We start from the raw sequence: 19361 nt of genomic DNA, 5'->3' as shown, positions 1-19361 counted from the left end.
CCCCCCCCCCCCCTCTTCGGGAAGTTTAGTCGGCCACTCGACCGCGCCATTAAGTCGTTCTCGTTCACTCTGGTCCGGTTAAAAGCGACGGGCAGATCGGAGGCACCGTTGCAATCCGCAATAACGAATCTCCGTCAGTTTGTCCAGATCGTTATCAGCTGGACAACCGGGAGTAATCAGGCGCGACGTTATTATCAGCGCGTTGCGTTCCGGTGGTGTCGAGATGGGTGTAACCAAGAGGGGGGAGGGATGTACTTCCATTCGTAAATTTCTAAATCGCTAAAGTGGGATGTTACGTTTCGGTATACCACACGTTTTGTTTTCACATCGTGTATTTGAAAGTATATTAAAATCCTAAAAAGTTGTGTATACCGAGATATATATATATATATATAGTGCTATAGAATATCAGCATAATTAGTATTTTGCAAATTTTGCCCAAACTGTATTAAGATTTTATCGGTGCATCGTGTTACATTTTTGAGTAAAGCCTCTTGCTTTCGTCCATCAGTGAACCTCGTTAATTAGTTGGTTATATATTTTGTAAATTACACAAATTAGTTAACATACAAATAATTAGTTAATTACACAAACATTATCATTGGATGAGGGAAAACGTTGATCCGGTAATTGCTTATGAACGTTCGAGATTTAAGCACATTTCGAAAATCCGCCACGAAATTATTCGTGTCTCGAGTTGTGAATGGCGCTCATCTCTCTGAGCGCACAAGTCTGAAGATTCGCGGAACGTGTTCCGGGATGTAACACTCATCTCTGAAACTGAACGCGGTGCTATGATTATATGATCGTGTGCCGTTAAATAATTAATTTCCTCCCGCCAGGAAGAAACAGCCACGATCTGACTTATGTGCCCGTTTGGAGTATAGTCGAGGCACCTGCCTGGTAATTAAGGCACTTGTTCATTAGTCATACGAATTACGTTCCGGATGGCTGAGCACAGCGAAATGGCCGGCTCGGATGATTTTCGATAACGCCCGGCTCGCTCGTCTACCGTTCCGCGCGTGCGTGTATTGTTGCTTCGAAGTAGCCCATTAGGTTAGTCATTAGCTGTTAACTGTTGCTCATAAACTCAGATCGATCGGGTGCAATCGATTAGATTCGGTCGCGCGTTTACCGAAGGGTCGCGCGTTTCCCGACCGAGCCAGAAATCTTGAAGTCCTTCCTGATTTGCGCAACGCCGAGCGATGGTTAATTAGAGGATCATTAAGCTGATTAATTAGTTAAAGCTGGATAACGGGACTTACGTAAATTTGGTCGGCCTTCGAAATTTCATGTCGTAGACATCAAAATGCCGAACAAGATCTAATGTTTCTCAAAAGCAAATGGCAAATTATCGTAGCTGCTAATCTCGGGGAGGCCGAAGACGTCAGACTGACGCCACTTTCATTTCGGTGTGGTTTTTTCTCGTTAACGATTACGGGGATGTTCCGTTCGAACCTTTCCCAAATATTAGATCAGAATAACAGGCATAAAAAAAGACAATGGGATCTGACGGACGGCAGTGGACTTTAGTGCTGGCTGGAAAATGGTGGTGGCTTTTCCAGGGCTAAAATAATCGGGAAGATAAAACGAAACTGTCTTGACAGAGGGAGAACGTCGTGAAAAAAATGTTTTTCGCGAATGATGACATTTTTCTCACGATAAAATTTTCATCGTCGATTTCGTTGATGACCGAACGATCGGTGCCTGTCGGACGCTTCTTTGATTGCGTTCGTCGACGAACCAATAGCTACGAACGAATCCACGGGCGATAATTAAATTTCTCCCGTGCGTGTAGACCGCGTCATCTTGATGGACACGATTTTCGAGCTTGTGCGGGTATAAGATCGCACTCGTAAAATTTGACTTTACGATGCCGTTCCTTCTAAACGAGTGCGGGCTTTAGATCGCCCGTCGATAAAATCCGCCATTAAGAGCCGGAGGATCATTTACCCTCTCGATTGTGAGCTTAAAACGATCGTACTCATGTGCCAGGTTTTTCAGCGGGTTTTCGAAAATGATTGATCGATCTGTGCATTTAAGACTGTCGATATCCCGCACATGTGACGTAAAAGTACTAAATTACCTTTAATGTTTCCCCTTCGCTCTTTCCTTCTCTCTCTCTCTCGCTCTCTTCGATGTATCAATTTTCATAATATACAATTACTCAGACGATATATACATCTGTTCCTGACAACAATCTGCATAAATAACAAAACGTTTTGCTACACTTGTGTAAATATCGCGGAAAATAATACAGTTACTGTTTCAACGCGATGAATATTACTTTTCAAGTGAAACGCTGATAATATTTTACTTTAGTCTCGTAGAAATAATATCAAACAAAATCCAGTCGCAATTTCTTCGTTTTGGTCAGTGCTTATTTATTTTTTCACAATAAAACACCGTCAATTTGTCAACGATACTTGTGAAACAGGTGACTCTTAATTAGCGTGCGCGATCTGACCGTGCAAAATCAAAGTATCCTTCATATACGTATATATATTTACATTTCGTATTTATGTCAGCGATTCATTGATTTAACGTGCCCGAGTCCGCTGGAATATTTTCGGGCGCGACATTTTTCGCTTTTCTTGATTCGAAGCAAACACAACGATTACACGCAGCACGCAGCGATATAGTAGACACGATATATCGCGACGGGTATTAAGCGCGGTAATGGCCGCTGGCGGATTTGTAAATGCGAGCAACGTGGATTTAACGCGACGCGTCGGGAATGCGTGCATTGTGAGACAAACACGAGCGTGGACAGCGGCTCCGCCCAAAATCCCTCGAACCCGCCGGAAGGGCCGGAGGCTTTTTCACGCATAGTAGAACAGAGGTCGTCGCTTAATTACGTCATACACTTTTTCCCACGTCACTCGAAGAGCGTGGAGAGCATAGGAGAGTCTTATCGTCGTTACAGTGGATTATCACGGTACTGCACTCCGGGCGCGCGGCGGCAATGCGCCGTATCGCCCGGGCGTTACTCGAGTTCGCGATTTCACAAATGGGTATCAACGTGCAATTTCTACCGAGGATATCGCGCCGCCGCCGGTGGTGAAACGGCAAAATCGATCGCCGTTTACCGCCGATCAGGTGCCGTTTCCCCCCTTTATTAATCCGGCGCGAGAACGTCCCGTAAAAATTCGTGCCCGCGCCGTCTTCGGATCCACGTCGGGATCGAGAAAGTGTTAAAATTGCAAGATCGCGATCGCGCGCGAAATCGAAGCGCGAAAATATCGGGGAAGGTTCGGCATCCGCTAACTACGTAGATAGACGAGGAAGGAGGAAGGGGGGAGTGACTATCCTCTAATGGGAGGTAATTTATTTTTCTCGATTGCGCGCAATCTGCGCGAAAGAGAGAGAGATCGCGGAGACGGGCGGATGGAGCCGAGAAAGAGGGGAAAAAGAGAAGCGGGAGCAGAAGCAAAAGTCCAAGGTGTCTATTAAGAAGTCCGTTGAATATTAACGCGACGAAACGTTTTCTGCGTTGCGACGCGCCGCAGCGCAGATTAACGGGGGGCCGATTATTAAAATATGCAGTACGCCGACCTAATTAGTCCGTCGACGAAACCGAGAAGGCGTCCGCCTCTCTAACTCCTCTCTCTCTCTTGCTCTTTCGCTCGTCGCCATCTTCCCTTGGTTTCTCAAAGGTATCCGCGAACTTTAGCACGACGCAATTCCGCCGTGTTACCTCGCTCAATTTACGCGACGGATCGAGTTGCCACTAGCACTTTCGCGTCGGTGTTTTTCATAAATTCACTTTTAACGAGATCCTCAGCGCCGTGGGTTTTAACGATAAGGATCCAGATATTCGAGGGCGTAACGGTTCCGGAACAACAGGATCTCGCTGATCAGCGATCCTCGAGATCAAGGTCGCGAGGTCTCAGCGACGGCAAATGGTCTAGATTTCGCACGCGACCGCTGATGCATCTCGGCTCGTAACGCTACAACTCGGCGTTTTACGCGTAAAATGCCGGACGTGGATGCGGCGTAACGACGAATTTCGTTAACAACGGCGAGATTAACGGGGCACGGTGGGTGAGAGGAAAGGGCGGAAAGGCGGAAAAAACGACTCGCGCGCGCAAGAGGAGAGCGGCGCTTACCGGGTGCGGCTCATTTACCGCGACAATTAGCGGTGTGTAACGCAAACGGTGTCGTTGCCCTCGTAACGAACGAGCCCCGCCGCAGCAATTCCGTCATCGTTGTTGTCGCCGGCAGACAGAGCCGGGGCAGGATCGTCGCCGAAAGTTCGCGAGTCGCGGCTGACGAGACGCGCAACCGCTCGTGTAACTCAACCTTACAGCCCTCCACCGCAGCGGCGGGGTGGCAAAGCAAACGCACGTGAGATTACGTACGGCACACATCCTCCGTACACCGACGGAGGGCGTCAGCGAAGACTTCCGTGACTCGCATTCCCGTGACGCAATAACGCCATTTTCGCGCACCACTCCGCCCTGCTCAGCCGAAAGGTCCTCGTGTTTCCCGGTAAAGGAGATCCTACGACAAGAAAAGAGGCAGGGAAGCGGAGAAATGTCTCGATTTATCCGCGTTTCGCGAACGAATTTATTTCGTTTTTGCTCGGACAGTACGATTATTCAAGGCGATCCCGACATTGTTTCACTCCTCTTTCAGGAAAAGGATCGTTAAATATTGTTTAATAAGAGATACCGAGAGACGACTAGTCCCGGGTTAACGTAGGGCAATAAAATCCCGACCGGGGCACCGGTTCTGATGTGGGAAACGCGATTCGATGTTTTCCCATCGCGACGAAAGAAACAGTTTGAGAAAATCGAGGTAGAGATTCCGCTGGAGAATTGCCGGTCCGGTCGAACGATCCGCGACTGCAGCTGCGGCGCGAGTGCTCTTAATTACCCACGGCCGCCGCCCGAACGAAAATAACGCTCTAGATTTTATCTCGGCCCATCTCCCGGCGGTTATGTCGCGGGGGCAACTTTCGAACGGGATCGTATCTCGTATCGAGTCGGTGAAAGCGGCCGTCACGTGGACAAAGCGTCGCTCGTATCCTCGTAATCCGTATTTGCGATCAAGGTTACTAGGATGGCTGGAACTCGACAGGGCGACGAGCGAGATTTCACGTGATGCGGCATCGTCGTCGTCATCATCAATCGAATTGTAAATTCATCGGCGTGGGCAGCGGCGTACTTCTGTTACGTCGCTTAACGGCTTATATGCTCGATGTTTAATTCACGAGCGCGGATACCTCGCAACAATGACGACTCTAGTGAAAAGGATTTGCATATCAGGGAACATGCGACGTTCCGAACGAAGGGTTTAAAATCTGCTGGTTTCGCAAACAATCGGGGCTCGTCCGGTTCCCGCCATTGCCGATCAAATATCCTGTGACTCGTTTATATTGAATCAAAACGCCTCGTAATATCGTTTTGGGAATTCGGGGATAAAAACCGTTTTTTCCCGGATTTTCCCGCGGATTTCTTTGGTTCCTTGTCCTAAGGGTACAGAAATTCGTTTGGAAAAATTCTCACCTGCGTTCGGACAAAACGTGTGCTACATTTGTTTTTTCCTGCGAAGGAGATAAGAAGGCAAAGTAAATGCGCGAAAAAATGGGGAGAAAATGGTTTTTTAACCAAAATTTTAAAATTATATTTTGCAATCGATACGGGGTGAGGTAATAAGTATTACCACCTTGAATATTTGTGCAATATGAGAATTGGAGAAAAATTATCAGAAATTGATAGCAATCGTCACCACTTTGGACACTCTTTTTGTAAACGTGAACTTTTTTCATTTTTATCTGGTTATAATGAAATATTTCCTATTTTCGAAGATATTCTAGGTGGTGATTGCTGTTGCTTCACGAAAATTATAGTCAATTTTGGTCTCAGTAATCCAAAAATAATATCAGCAAGATGCATGTGTAAGATTATTGTCGTTGACACTGTAATAACAATTATCAGAAAAAAAGGTTTCCCCCGATTGCAGATCTTTCATTTGTGCGATTGTAACTACAAATCCGAAAAATTTGTATCGTGCACGCCTATTAATCTCCCAATGTACTATTAATATGTACTCGTAATTTACAGTGCGGGCATTTATCAGTGTCACGCAATATACACGTCGTATACACGTTCCGTTCGAACATGACAATATTGTAACAGCTTTGCCGCGGCACTGATATCGCGTTCTGCGCATAATCATGCCCATACTTTCCCTGGAAAAGAAAGCGCGGCTACTTCCGCGGTCGTCGCACGCTTACGCACAAGCGCACATCGCAATCTGTCACGATCGAATCTCGTTTTCGCGTCTCCGCGAATAGTGGGCAAATATTTTCATCGTTGCGTTGCGAACGTCGACGACGTTTTGTGCGAACGAGATGATCACGTACGTAGGTGAACGCGAACACGTGGCGTATCACACGTACATACACGTGCGTGCGCGCGTGATCTCTTCCGCGTTGCGTAATTGCACAACCGCCGAAGTCCTCGGTCGCCCGAGCTGCAATTTCCTCGTATACGCGTACGGTTGGAGAAACCGATTACACCGCCGATTAAAAAGACACCGACGGTCAGGTCGGACGAAGAGGGGAAAGACCGTCATTGGAATTTCACCTGGTGCCTTTCCGTTTCTTCTCGTGATTTAGACGCGAGCGAATTTTAGCTTTATTACAGCGGCGCAAATTAATTTTCATAACTGTGAATTGGATACCCGAGTCGAAATTCTGATGTTGCTTTGACGCTTTCGAGAATAATTTGCATCTTTGTCTGTGTAGGCTAGTAAACACCTACCTTGGCGATACTGACATTAACTTCTCTCTTAAACATTGAAGTCTACAGATTTAATTTTAACGTTACTTTGAACAATTAATTTTGGCGCTAAAACAGCGAAAACGGAAATTCAAGACATCACCATCAGGTAATGGTAGGAATAAATGGTATTGTTAGAATTGAAATTGGATCCCTACTTTGCTATCTTAGTTCCTGCTGTGTTGTAAAATTAAATGTTTAACATAGGATCGAAATTTCGACTCGGGTATCACATTGTTTCCAATTGATAGCGCAGTTTCCATGAATATTCGACTCTCCGGCATGGCGGTCGTGAAAACACAGTACTTTTCGTTCTTCCTGTGAAACACATTTTTCAGCAAAATGTACATTTGAAATGAAAACCTAAATGCGTGCGTTTCATTTCCCATTTGGAGTGAACGCGAAACGCATTAGCGCGATAGGAAACAATTCGATTCGATCTTTCTAAACTTTCGGAGAGAATAGAGTGGAAAAAAAATCAAGCTGGCGTTATTATTTTCCCTTATTATTTTTATTAAACCTTGTATTATTACATATTATTTAACCTTCTGACGGAACCAATCTCTTCGTCGCGAAATGACGTGTCGCAATTTCGCTACGATCGTCGGACGTGGACGTTTACGCAATGTTTAAACCGATAAATCTCTCCTCGGTAAACGGGATGTCTCGTTGATACCATTTTTGGTGCATGCTGAGAGATAATCCGCGCGAGAGAAATGTTTGGGGAGATTTTCGAGGTGGGCGCATTTCGAAGGAGGCTGGTAATGAGTCACTCGGAGCGCACAGGTTAATTTATGAACGAGGAGATTCGAGAAAGCTGACGTGTGTTGGTGGCATGCATAGTGAATCGAAATCTACACGTCACTACTTTTGTCGGGCCGTCGATCTCGGAATCCATTAGTGTCAGAAAATTCAATAAATCGCCAAAAGATTCTCGGATCGACCGAGTGATGTTGATTGACAGAAAATTATGAATTAAATATTATATAAGTTTTTTTTCCCCCCCGAGTTACAGATCTTTCGTTACTGACCGCCATTTATCTCTATTGAGCAAACGTTACACAATGCAATTAATCCGTCCTCCATGTGAAAGGATATATTCTTACCTGCCGCCTAAATCTTCATTTTCGGCATCCCGGGATCGATCTTGCGCACATACTCGGTCTCAATTTACGAATTGACCTTTACCGTCCGTTTCACTCAGACACGCGCATCGATATTAATAGCCTTTTCATTCCGAGAAAAAGACAGAATTAATCAGAGCCAACCTTTCCGTTTTATTCGCAGACGACTGTCCGAACTGCGTGGATGAGCACAGCAGCAGCTTGGCGGCCTCAAGATGGACGATGCCGCTGCTGAAGTTGGGCGAGAAGAGATACTACCTAGGGATCTTCTTCAAGGTATCGCTCCTGCCAGTTACGTTGATTTATCTGACCGAACCGACGACCCGACCCGTCGGACTTTATCAAATTATTTCCGAGCTCGTAACTTCCCGGAGGTGGGCTTTGCCACCCTCGGACGTTTTACGGTGCATCGAATGCCCGGAGACCGGCGGCGCGGGTGTTAGTGTGGGTGTCCCTCTCTCGCCTTCTCTCTTTCCCTCTCTCATTCTCTCTCTCTCTCTCTCTCTCTCTCTCCGGGATAACAGTGTGACCCTGTGATGGTTATGGTACAGCAAAGAAGCTTGCGCGATAAGAGAAAGAGGATAAGACTCGTCGCGAGGAAGCGAAGTATTTGGCACATAAAGGAAGATTGAAGGAGTTCCCGGCGAAAGCGAGAACGCCAAAAATTTATCAGTCGCGATATCCGAATGCCGGGGAGGCAATGCCGCGAGCTAAATATGGATAAAGATACCTTCTGCGAAAAAGTATCCGGAACGATCGGTTCGAACGAAGCGATTGAACCGAAATCGAAATTTCTTTTTGCCGCTAAGTTCATGCGGACTTTCAGTGCTGTGTATCAATTAGTTTGTTTACGGCAGCCGTTTATGTTAGTCGATCCTCGGTACTTACGGCGATTTGTACAATGTCGAAAAAATCAAGAACGAAGAATCTGCCTCAAATGTTGCTTTCAATCACGATGTAGCGACAGACCGCGAATCGATCCGCGCAACCGTGTCGTGTTCCCTCAGTTATAACTCCTAAAAAACAGAATATCCTCGCGTCAGCTGAACTAACTATCCCCCGGATGCAACTGCAGTGATAACGCTCCTTCGCTGGTACAACGCGCCCGAAATTCGTTTCGTTAGCCGTTCGACGGCGCTTGTTTGTCTCAATTACTCCGCGTGGGCGCGGAACAACATCGACATCGAGATTCGCTCGCGACAGAAAAGGATCACATGCCACACACGTCGCGATACCTAATTGCGATAGCACGTCGAAGCGCGGAATCATCCGTCACGCGGCGACCTCGCGGTGGAATTTTCGCGACCGCCCGCGAGTTCCGATCTCTGTCGTCACGCAGGTACCCGAGTCGAGATTTTGCCACTTTGACACCCTTGAGGGAGGATTTCTGTCGAAACGACGAATTTTAGGCGAACTTTCACTTTTTTTTTGTTTAAGTCACTGGACTTATTAACGTCGAGTTTGACGTACACGTTTCGTTATATCTGTACAATGTTCAGAAATTTTTATAGATTTCTATATTTCATATGATCGATATGTTGTACGAGTCCATTTCGTATATTCTTTGTTCTTTAATAAGGAGAAACGATTGCAGCTCTTCAGTTTCCAAGAAACCGAGCGCGTTTTGGTGACCCAAATTCGATTCTTACAACCAGCAATTCTCTGTTTTCCTCGACTGAGACGCGTCCGATTTGTTCACTGTCTAGTAAATTCGACCGAACTTTTTTTTCCCCATATAGAATCAAAAGTGGAGCACAGGGCCAACATTATCATTCGACTCGGGTGGCACCGGGTAGTACCGTTTCGATGTCGCGCGAGTCTTTCGAGCGCGACATTCCTGCCTCTGACGTGTATAATCGCGTGTATCCGTCCGGCCGCCTACGCGCGCTCGAACACAATCGTATCGATTAGACTCGCCCTTATTACGGATGCTTGGCGGATAACACGCTTTTATTGACTCGATCCGGCCGCTATTAACACGGATCTCGCAATTCCGCAGATCCGGCCGGCGGCCTTGCTCGACGGCGATTTCGCTCTCGAGCGGCGGATGGTAGTGACGTAAGGGCGCTCGTTTCAGCGTGCTTTTCGCAACGGGGAAGCGGCGGCACTCTCTTCCCTCTTGACCCTCTACTTTAATCGGATCGCGTCGAAGACGAGCCCTCTTTGTTTCGCAAGCAAATAATGGCCGGGCCTGTTAATCGAGAGACCTTACAAAACAACTCCTCCGCTCGTTGCGTCCGGCGGCTGACTTTCCGACCGAATCGCCGGGGAGACGGCGAATTTTCGAGATCGCCCCTGGGACGACCTCGAGGGACTCTGACAGCCCCGGGGTGCCGAGCAACTTATTTCGACGAGGAAAGCAAAAGCACTCTTGGGGTGAAAGTCAAGTTTCTGGGTCGCACCGACGCCCACATACTTGCTCCTCCGCCGACCCGATTAATTTATCCGCTCCACCTACACGATGCTCTCTGTCTCTCTCCCTCTCTCTCTCTCTCTCTTTCTTTCTCTCACAGTAAGATGTATAGAGATATGAAATCTATTGTCGGATTTAAAGTGACACAATCAGATAAAAAATTTTCAGTTATGTACCGCAGTTCAATCGCTGAAACGGTTGTTCGGGTTTTCGTAGACGAAGAACGACGTTGTCGGCGAAGACCCAGTTGAATTATACGCCAAGTATCGGTTGACCGATATAGAACGATTGTTTCGCGACGGCTCGAACGTACTCGCTTTTATCCGATTCAACGAGAGTCGCGTCCGACTTACGGCGAATTACGCTGCCAATTGCGGTTGCTTTTATTTTTATGGGCTGTGCCGCGGCTTTTTACGATCGAGGATATCGGAAACCAAACACCGATCGCCGAGAGGAAGGAGGAACAGATACTCGAGATATTCCGCCGACAACCGAAATTGACCGGGGCGCGATATCCAATTTTCGTGTCGAATTACATTCACCTCCGCCTATTGAATCGACGTCGGTATTTAATAAATATCGCTGAATCCCTCCCTGCCATTTCTGCCTCCGCGGTATCGACAGCCATATTATTTTCTCAACGGCCGCAACAACAACACACACCGGTCAAACACCAAGCTCCCGTATTCCGTGCTCGTTTTTTCTCCTCGGGAACATCGAGCGTCCCTTTTTCCCCCCGTTTTTCCCACTCGCTGACCGACACGCGCTCTTGATGTATCGTTCGAAATTATCAGCTCTCGGGCGCGTTTATTCTTCACCTCGGCCATGCGAATTCTCGGAGCGAGCGGGACCGACACCGAGGAGCCAATAACTTCGCCATTGATCGTCACGTACGATTGCTGTTTCGTTTAAAGAACATGCAACGGGGGCTTAAGCGGAGCCCGTCGTGCACGAGTAACGACGATTTCGTGCCGGGCGGCCGCGCTGCGTGACGCGAAGAGGCGGAGAGGGAATGCGAGAGGCGATGCAACTGCAACGGCGAGACCGCCGGCTCGGCAATCGCACGACGGCGCCCTATTTATTGCACTTTATTTGCATTCCTGACGGGTTACGCGCGATTTTTCGCGTCCTTCGCGTTCCTCCTGCCTCCGTGTCCTTCCCTCGGTCGAATCGCCGCCGAAAGAACGTCGAGGGAGAAAGAAAGAGAGAGAGAGAGAGAGAGAGAGGGTGGTGAGAGGGTGAGAGCGACGTGAAATTCGCTGCCATTAACGTTGACAGAGCGAGAGACAATATTTACCGTGCTCTCTCGGATAAATTCTTCACGAACAACTAAATGCGAGCGTGTAGCCGGAGAAACGCAAACAGATAGAAGAAGGTACGCGAAGGCGCGAGATGTATAACGAACACACAAATGCCGGCAGGGGTGGCGGGTAATAAAACGAGCTGTCGGGCAGCGAGGAAGTCGTCTCGCGGGATGCGGCGACTCCGAAATTAAACGCGACAGATCGCATCGATTGGAGAAATGTGTCGTCATCCAGACGGAGTAATTATAACGACGGTGATCATCGTTGGATTTCACCTCGGAACACTAATCCTTTATTCTGGGTCCGAGCTCCCAATTCTGTGTTTCGGAGACGTCGTGTGGTGATTGAAAAAAGGAAACTCCGGGACTTTTTAATATGACACATAGAGGAAAGGCATCAAGATTGACCTGTCATATTATTTTTGGACTCGAAATTTCTGTCGATGAGAGATGTGAGATTCAAGTTTACGCGCATGGATGCAAAGTGCCGCAACATTTTCACTCGGATCGATACTCACTTGAACCGAGTAAAATATTTCCCAAGTAAATTGTCCAAGTGAAACATACTTATTTGGCCCAAGTAAAAATTTGCCGAGGAGCATCGGAGTAATTGTTTACTTAAAACCAGCACTTTTTTGCTGCGCACGTCTCGGAGATGCGCATCAGTATTCTAGGATTGACGAGTAGCCGAAGTCGGTCGATTTTCAAGGGGCTGTTCAAGAGCGAGCCACTTCAAAGCGTCGCGTCCGTCAGAGAGTTCCGGCAAGGTTTACTCGCGATTCGTTGAACGAGATTAATCTCTACTACATATACCGCGTATATTAATTAACACGGAGCCCGATTCAAGTTGGATTATGTTAACACGGAGGTTAGTCTCGGCACGGTTAAGACAAATAATTTACACAGGCACTAGCTACCGTCGGCGTTAATTACCGGCTATGTTAATTCGCGCAAACCTCGGCGCGTTTAACATCCGCGAGGATTCATTAGCAGAAGACGCCTCAAAATATCAACGAAAGGCAACAAAATTCCCGTCGGCTCGCTATAATTACTTTCAGCCCGAAAACTTGGCGCCCGCGTAAAGATGCCTGTCTACGCACGAAGATTCCGCTCGTCCCGGTAAACAGCTTACTTATACCGCGACGAGAGTTCTCGCGTTTGCTCGCGAGCGTCATCGCGCAAAGTGTAATAAAACAAACTCGTTTTATCAATCGAGAACAGCAAGCGAGGAAACGCGCGTGCGCATTGCAATTAACCGCCGATGATGACTCTGTCGCTTGGAAATTTCGGCCGAAACGATCCGCGGAGGAGGGAGCGATCTTGCTCGGAAATTACCGAAATATATGCGCGTATCAAAAGTCGCGCTTTCCGCGGGGAATGCGGCGTGGCTGTTGTTGCGTGTTTCATAACAACAGCCGCGCATTGTCGTTCCCGCGAGATTTCGGGCTAACATTCCAGCCCCTCGGCGAAGATGTGTACCGAACGCGTCCTAATTACGCGGATAAGAAACTTCCGAGGATCGCGAATATTCGCGCTCGCACCGCTCGACCGCGTTTCGCAACTCCTCCTCTTCTATAATAGTTGAATTTTGCTGTTATTTGTCAACGTGTTCCAGTGTTATGTTTTTTTTTCCGGCTGAAATCGATCTCGCGTCAACTGATATTTTGTCGTTAGGATGCAAAATAGGAGTAAAATAAACACTGAGAAAAATTTCCATCGGATAAACCGATTGAAATGATATGTCCGATTATTTTTGTATTATTTTGTATGTAATTGTATCGTCCGATTAAATGATGGATATCTTTATCCGATGAAGTTACCGATGGAACTTAATTGGAAAATCGGCCGCCTTTTGTATATCCGTAGTCATTTTCATCGGATGAAGGCACGACTTGATCGGATGAAATGATCGGACGTTGCACTTGATCGTCTGGTATATTCGTTTCTTACTTTTTAATTGGATTATCCGATCAGATATGATATTTTTCTCAGTGTATAATTTGCTTTATCGCCCATTCATGTATTCTGTAATCGTGTTGATTTATATCATTTATCAAGCTCCACCTCGTGCACCGTTTTCGACGGTGTGAATTAATAACGCGGCGTGAATTGAAAGCAGGGAAAACGGCCCGAGAACGCAGAACGCAGAACGTGTGTTAACGAGAGGAGAGAATGATGTGTCGCATTATCAAGAATGCTGTCGATATTCGTGGCCGGACACTCGGGATTCGCGAGTAATGTGTAATTGGCCGCGAAAAATTCGCGACATTCTTATCGGGTCGATCGAAATGTCCCGGTACGATTATAGAATGCAATTTTCTCGTATTTTATTTCTAAAAGTTCAATTTAATTTTTCACCGCGTTTCAATTTTATTTGATTCCAATCAGCAGGATTCAATCATACGCGAACCAAATATATCCGAGGTCGCCGTTTATAATTTTTCGCTGACGTTTTGGCAGCATTTGCATATATTTCTCATAGTTCATTTTGTATTTTCGGTATTTTTTATTATTTTTATGTGGACGTGAAGATATTTATCGTTTGGGAAATCAAACTGTCTTGTTTGTTGAATCAAACCTTCGTTCGTTCGCTTTATTCTAAAAAGGGAAAAGTTTGTTTCGATCGAGGAAATTTCGCTAAATCCAAAGGAATCTTTTTCTTTGTGTAAAAGGTGGCCAGTTTACCGTCGAAGACGGCGGGCGATCGAATCTCGAGCTTTTTGGCTGACGCAATGATTCCGACGACTTTCGGAACACACGAGAATCGCGATTCCGTCTTTGCCGTCGAGGAGAAACGCGTTGCGATATTTTTCGCGGTCGACTATACGACGGCGCGTTGCGAGGCAATTTCGCGCCGAAATGCGCTTAAACGGTCGCTCGCGCGGACTGAACGCGATGTATCGCGTTGTTGGGAAGCTCGAACGATCGTAAAGGACCATCGCTCCGCCGAGCCGGTTCTCGCGCTTTTGCAACGCGCCGTGGCCATAAAAAGCGCGTAATGTAGCGCGAATGACCGAAGTTACACGGCCGATACGTCGATATACATAACGCCGTGTAATATTCGAAATACCGAAATATACATTCGCCCGAGTTCGTTCATTCGTCGGGTTTCTCTCGTGGTGCATAAAACATCACGACGCACGAGCGAGATTATTAGCGAAAATATTCGCGTCGTTATAAAAAGCCCGAGGCGATTCCAGGGTTTGGTAGGTACCGAGTTGATAAATTCACCCGACCGAAGATACAGCGCGTACATTTCAATGTGCGGAGTGTATGCATCGAAAAATGATGAAATAACTTGGATCTACGATGAGATTTTGCGAAAGTGAGTTCCGAATTTCCTTCCGGCTCTCGTGAGATATATCGATTTCTGATTTTCCACTCTTACCCTAGAAAGGATAAGAGACCATTCAACAATAACGCCACACTCGGGAAAGGGGAAGAGGGGGGTAAAAGCCATGGAGCATGACATTAAGTGGATAACTGTAACTGTGGATGCGCGTGGTTATCCACTTTGTTTGCATTCGTAACATTTCATTACATTCGTCGGTGAAAATGTCGAAGCTCTGACACGATTTTGCGTTTATCGTAATCAAAATGTTAATTTTTCAACATTTTTCTCGTAAAAACACAACTTTTATCATAATCGAAATTATAAAGTAAGGTAATTAATTTGATATTATGCTTGAACACTTCATCTATTCTAGAAAAAGGCAGTAGCATGCAGTGTAAGAATTATCACGCGCAATATAATTATAAGCTACTCTGTGAGCAAGAGAGAGGAAGAAGGTAATTCCACATGTCGCATATAATATTGGAAAGGGACCCAAATTTATTATACTTTGTGACGAAATGTGAATGGAGAGGGGTTTGGGGAGAGGGGGGGGATAAAAAATATTCAAAAATTTCGCGCGATGTAATTGTCGAATGATCCTTAAAACTCTTTTATATATTCACCCTCTCTGTCTCTTTCTCTCTCTTATTTACTTATTTATATATCAATGTTTTTATTTATCCCTCTATGAACGGATCATTCTTTGTGGCAGTTTTACAACGTTTTCCACGCGGTTTCGCGGTAACACGTGCGTTTAATCGTAAAATTGAATCGTTTAATCGCCCGCACCGCAGCTTAACGCACGCCTCGAGGTTTCGCGAGGCGGCGCGCGGAAAAATATCTACCACGAGACCTAGCGAGAGACTTTCCGTCCGACATTCTTTCTCGGCGTGTACGAGCCGCCTCGTCGCGAGATATATTGCAGCTTCGCAGTTGAACGATCGAGCACGCAGTTTCGCAAGCGGTTTCGATTATTCGCGAGAAAATCTCGCCGGACGTCACGCCGGACGCTTCGCTCGCGCGCGCGCAGTCGTCAGCGCCTTGGCGCGATAATCTGGATTATTGTCACGTTGCGGAATAACAGGTTTAGCTGCTCCACCGTATTGCCCGGAATATATATGTATATATATATATATATATATATTCCCGATTGCGACCTCGCGAAATATCGATATCGGAGTGGCGATTATGTAACCTTAGCGTGAATATTAATGGCCACCCACAATATACCTGCTGCAAGTTATTAACGCGAATCAATCCGCAGTAATCAATCGACAGGCACACTCGTGTGTTACGTGTAATAATAACAGCGATGATAACAATAACAATGCCGTCAAGGGGCGGCTTACCTCGTCCCGGTAATTTACTTATATTTGCCAACAGTTCAAACGTTCCGCCCGGCGGTTGTTATTATTCCGGGATTTAACGCACGCACCTGGATTTTAACACTTTTCCGTAATCGCCTGTTCGCCGGGCGATTTAATCCACTATTCATACGATACATTATAAATTATTAATGCGTAAATTATTAATTATCCATATGGAACACATTGCGAATCATTAATACTCAATACGTAACGGTATGCGCGGCGATTATCGACGACAACGAGTCGTCGCGAGGACGCGAACGACTTTTTCCGAAGGGAAGATCGGCGGGGCGATTTTTAAGCAATATTATTACGGCAATCCTCTTCTGTCCTTGCAGGCGAACTGGTACAGAGCCTCGCAGTATTGCCGTTATCACGGGATGCATCTGGCGAGCATAGCCTCGCAGGAGGAGAACGACAGGCTCGAGAAGCACATCAAGGACTTCGGGCTCGGTCACGAGCACTTTTGGACCTCCGGCACCGACCAGGCCGAGGAGGGTACTTTCTTCTGGATGGCTAACGGCAGGCCGATCACGTTCGAGAACTGGAACGTCGGCGAGCCGAATAATTTCCGGTAAGGCTGTCTCACGATCGCCGACGATTTACATTCCTTCGGATATTGGATGTACGCCGGCGATCTGCAATATGATTGACGTAAATCATGGGTGTCGGGGCTTGTTTCATCGCGCGCGCGCGCGCGCGCTCGTATTGATTTGTTTCGGCCGGCGGCGTTGCTCATTATCGGAAAAGGGAATAAAATCATCCTTCGGTGGTTAAGAGATGTTTATCGAAACGACCGCTACCGAGTACCCAAAAAAGAGGGACGATTCGATCCGATAGCGAGGGAAATACAGACTCGGAGGAAGGTGGCTTCGATTATTTTTCTTTCGTTATTCCGAAATCGCCGCGAAACGCGGTCGCAGAGCGATTTATTCGCAGAAAGATTTCCGTCGCTCGCGCGAGACGCTTGTGAATTCCGCCTGACGGCGGCGGACTATTCGAATTCCAGATACGAGAACGGCGAGGAGGAGCATTGCCTGGAGCTCTGGAACAGGGACGGCAAAGGGCTCAAGTGGAACGACAGCCCCTGCAGCTTCGAGACTTTCTTCGTCTGTGAAGTGCAGTGATCAATTCGCAGGACAGGCCGGAGGGACTTGGACGTACGGGCCGGCGGGGTATTCGCGTGTCCTCGGGGTCGTCCTCGAGGAAGCTGCGTGTGACGTTCTCATCGGTCGTCCGTTCGTTTCGGTGGACTTGGCGAGGCAGAGAAATTTGACGTGACGTGTGCGCTCGGACTGGAAATGACGCGCGATTAGCCGCTCGCTACCATTGTCACGTTTCGCGCCCCGGAATTCACGTGCATGTGTATGAGAGTGTATGTGCGACTGCGAGCGTGTATGTGCAAAATGACGTCCGGTTCGGTCGGTTCATTTCTTTCCGCAAAAAGAACCGCCGGGGACGATTGGCCGATGTCGCATGGTGAAAAGCGATTCGCCTCGTCTTCTTCATGCAGGGGTGACATCGAAAAAGGATGTCGGATGCTCGATTATAACCGCCGCGCTGGGATCCTCGCGCGGGATAAAACGGCGAGCGATCGCGCACGGAGGAGTGATCGCGTTTTTTTTTTTCAGTTGAAAAATCGAACGCGTGAATAACAGCTGTGCACGAGAGGTCTCTTAGATTTCGATAAGTCGGAAATAGGGGTGATGTTATTGATGAAGCCGGTCACTTGCAATCGTCGAAGGAGCGACGGAAAGGACTCATCGATCTTTCCGTACGAAGCAATTAATTAATTAAGCAGAAAACGATCTCGGTTCGCGAATTTCGATTTTGTATTTAAAAGTAATACCAAAAGTTCGAAAGTAATTCAGAGCCCGGATCAAACGTTATTCCACTTAAAAGGAGGTTTGTAAGGTGAAATGGGTGTGATAAAAATTCGATGAAACTCGCACTTCGCGTACATTGAAATATTATTTAACTCATTCCTCGTGCAATTAGAGAAAAGATCGAACATTCCGGAGCTGAAATATCTGTAACTAAAATTGACACGCTTTATGTATATTTCTGAAAATTAACGTGCAATTTTCAATTTTCATTCTTAATATTTTCTAAGATATCAAGAATTAATTGTTTAATATTTTACAAACTGAACGCAAGATTTTAATTAAAAACCATCATGGTATTAAAGACTAATATGCAGACAACATGATATAAAAGTTTCAGACTCATTGGCCATTTTGTTTTAAAAGTACAGCGGCGTTAAATTCATATAATTTATAGTAATACTCGAAATATACATATACATATATTTCAACATTTATATACCTCTTTCTGTTACATCTATGCATCCCTAAATAGATCAGCCGATGCGTAAATATAGCATTGATAAGAAAAATAAAAAAAAAGTAACATTTTCGTATTTGTAATGTTGTGTATATATATATCTACCTCAACTTCGTCTCAAATTAACATTTATTATATAGGTAATGAAATAAATGTATAGGGGCGTAATTTGCTTGTTAAACACTAAATTTACGAGTGACCCCCTGGAATGCGCCGCTGGACATACGGCACTAATGGGCAATGCATCCTTAATTCATAACGGCGATGCCAAATCGCCGTCAAACTCCGTCCGTCCGTCGATCCTTCGATCACAGCGAAGTTCCCAGTTTTTGACGCATGGTGATAATACCACGTGTCGATTAATCAACTATCCAATGAAACGTAGGTCAACTTATATATCGTAGAAATTAACATGCCGTTGTTATTATTATTATTATTATTACACGAATCGCAACGTCGATGCATATCCGGGCGATCGTAATCGCTTGCGCGTGTGTGTCCACTCGCGGATATATCCCCACTTTTCCCGTGCAGGCACATCTTTACACAGTGAAATCAAATCAAGCGATTTTATTTAGCCGTTGAGCGACGGAATGGATTCGCTAATCTTTTCAAATGAGATTCACGGAACGGGTGATTGAGCGAAACTATTCCCTTCTATATAAGTGTACTAATTTAAACTCGGCCGT

At 46.3% G+C, this 19361-nt stretch overlaps 1 protein-coding gene across 2 annotated transcripts in view; it reads left to right on the top strand.

The window, feature by feature from the left end:
- LOC106749513 (low affinity immunoglobulin epsilon Fc receptor-like) overlaps nt 1-18464 on the top strand; it is a 178763-nt gene extending 160299 nt beyond the window's left edge. For both annotated transcript variants that reach the window (XM_014629033.1, XM_014629034.1), the window contains 3 exons: nt 8076-8188; nt 16668-16903; nt 17339-18464. In XM_014629033.1, the coding sequence (XP_014484519.1) occupies nt 8076-8188; nt 16668-16903; nt 17339-17456 (467 nt within the window). In that variant the 3' untranslated portion in view covers nt 17457-18464. The remainder of the gene's footprint in view (nt 1-8075; nt 8189-16667; nt 16904-17338) is intronic.
- The last annotated feature ends 897 nt before the right edge of the window (nt 18465-19361 follow it).

Source organism: Dinoponera quadriceps, unplaced genomic scaffold (genome assembly GCF_001313825.1).
Source record: "Dinoponera quadriceps isolate SergipeBrazil2010 unplaced genomic scaffold, ASM131382v1 scaffold3162, whole genome shotgun sequence".
Lineage (NCBI taxonomy): Eukaryota > Metazoa > Arthropoda > Insecta > Hymenoptera > Formicidae > Dinoponera > Dinoponera quadriceps.
The sequence above is the reverse complement of the archived record's forward strand: the minus strand, read 5'-3'. Positions and strand labels throughout refer to the sequence as shown.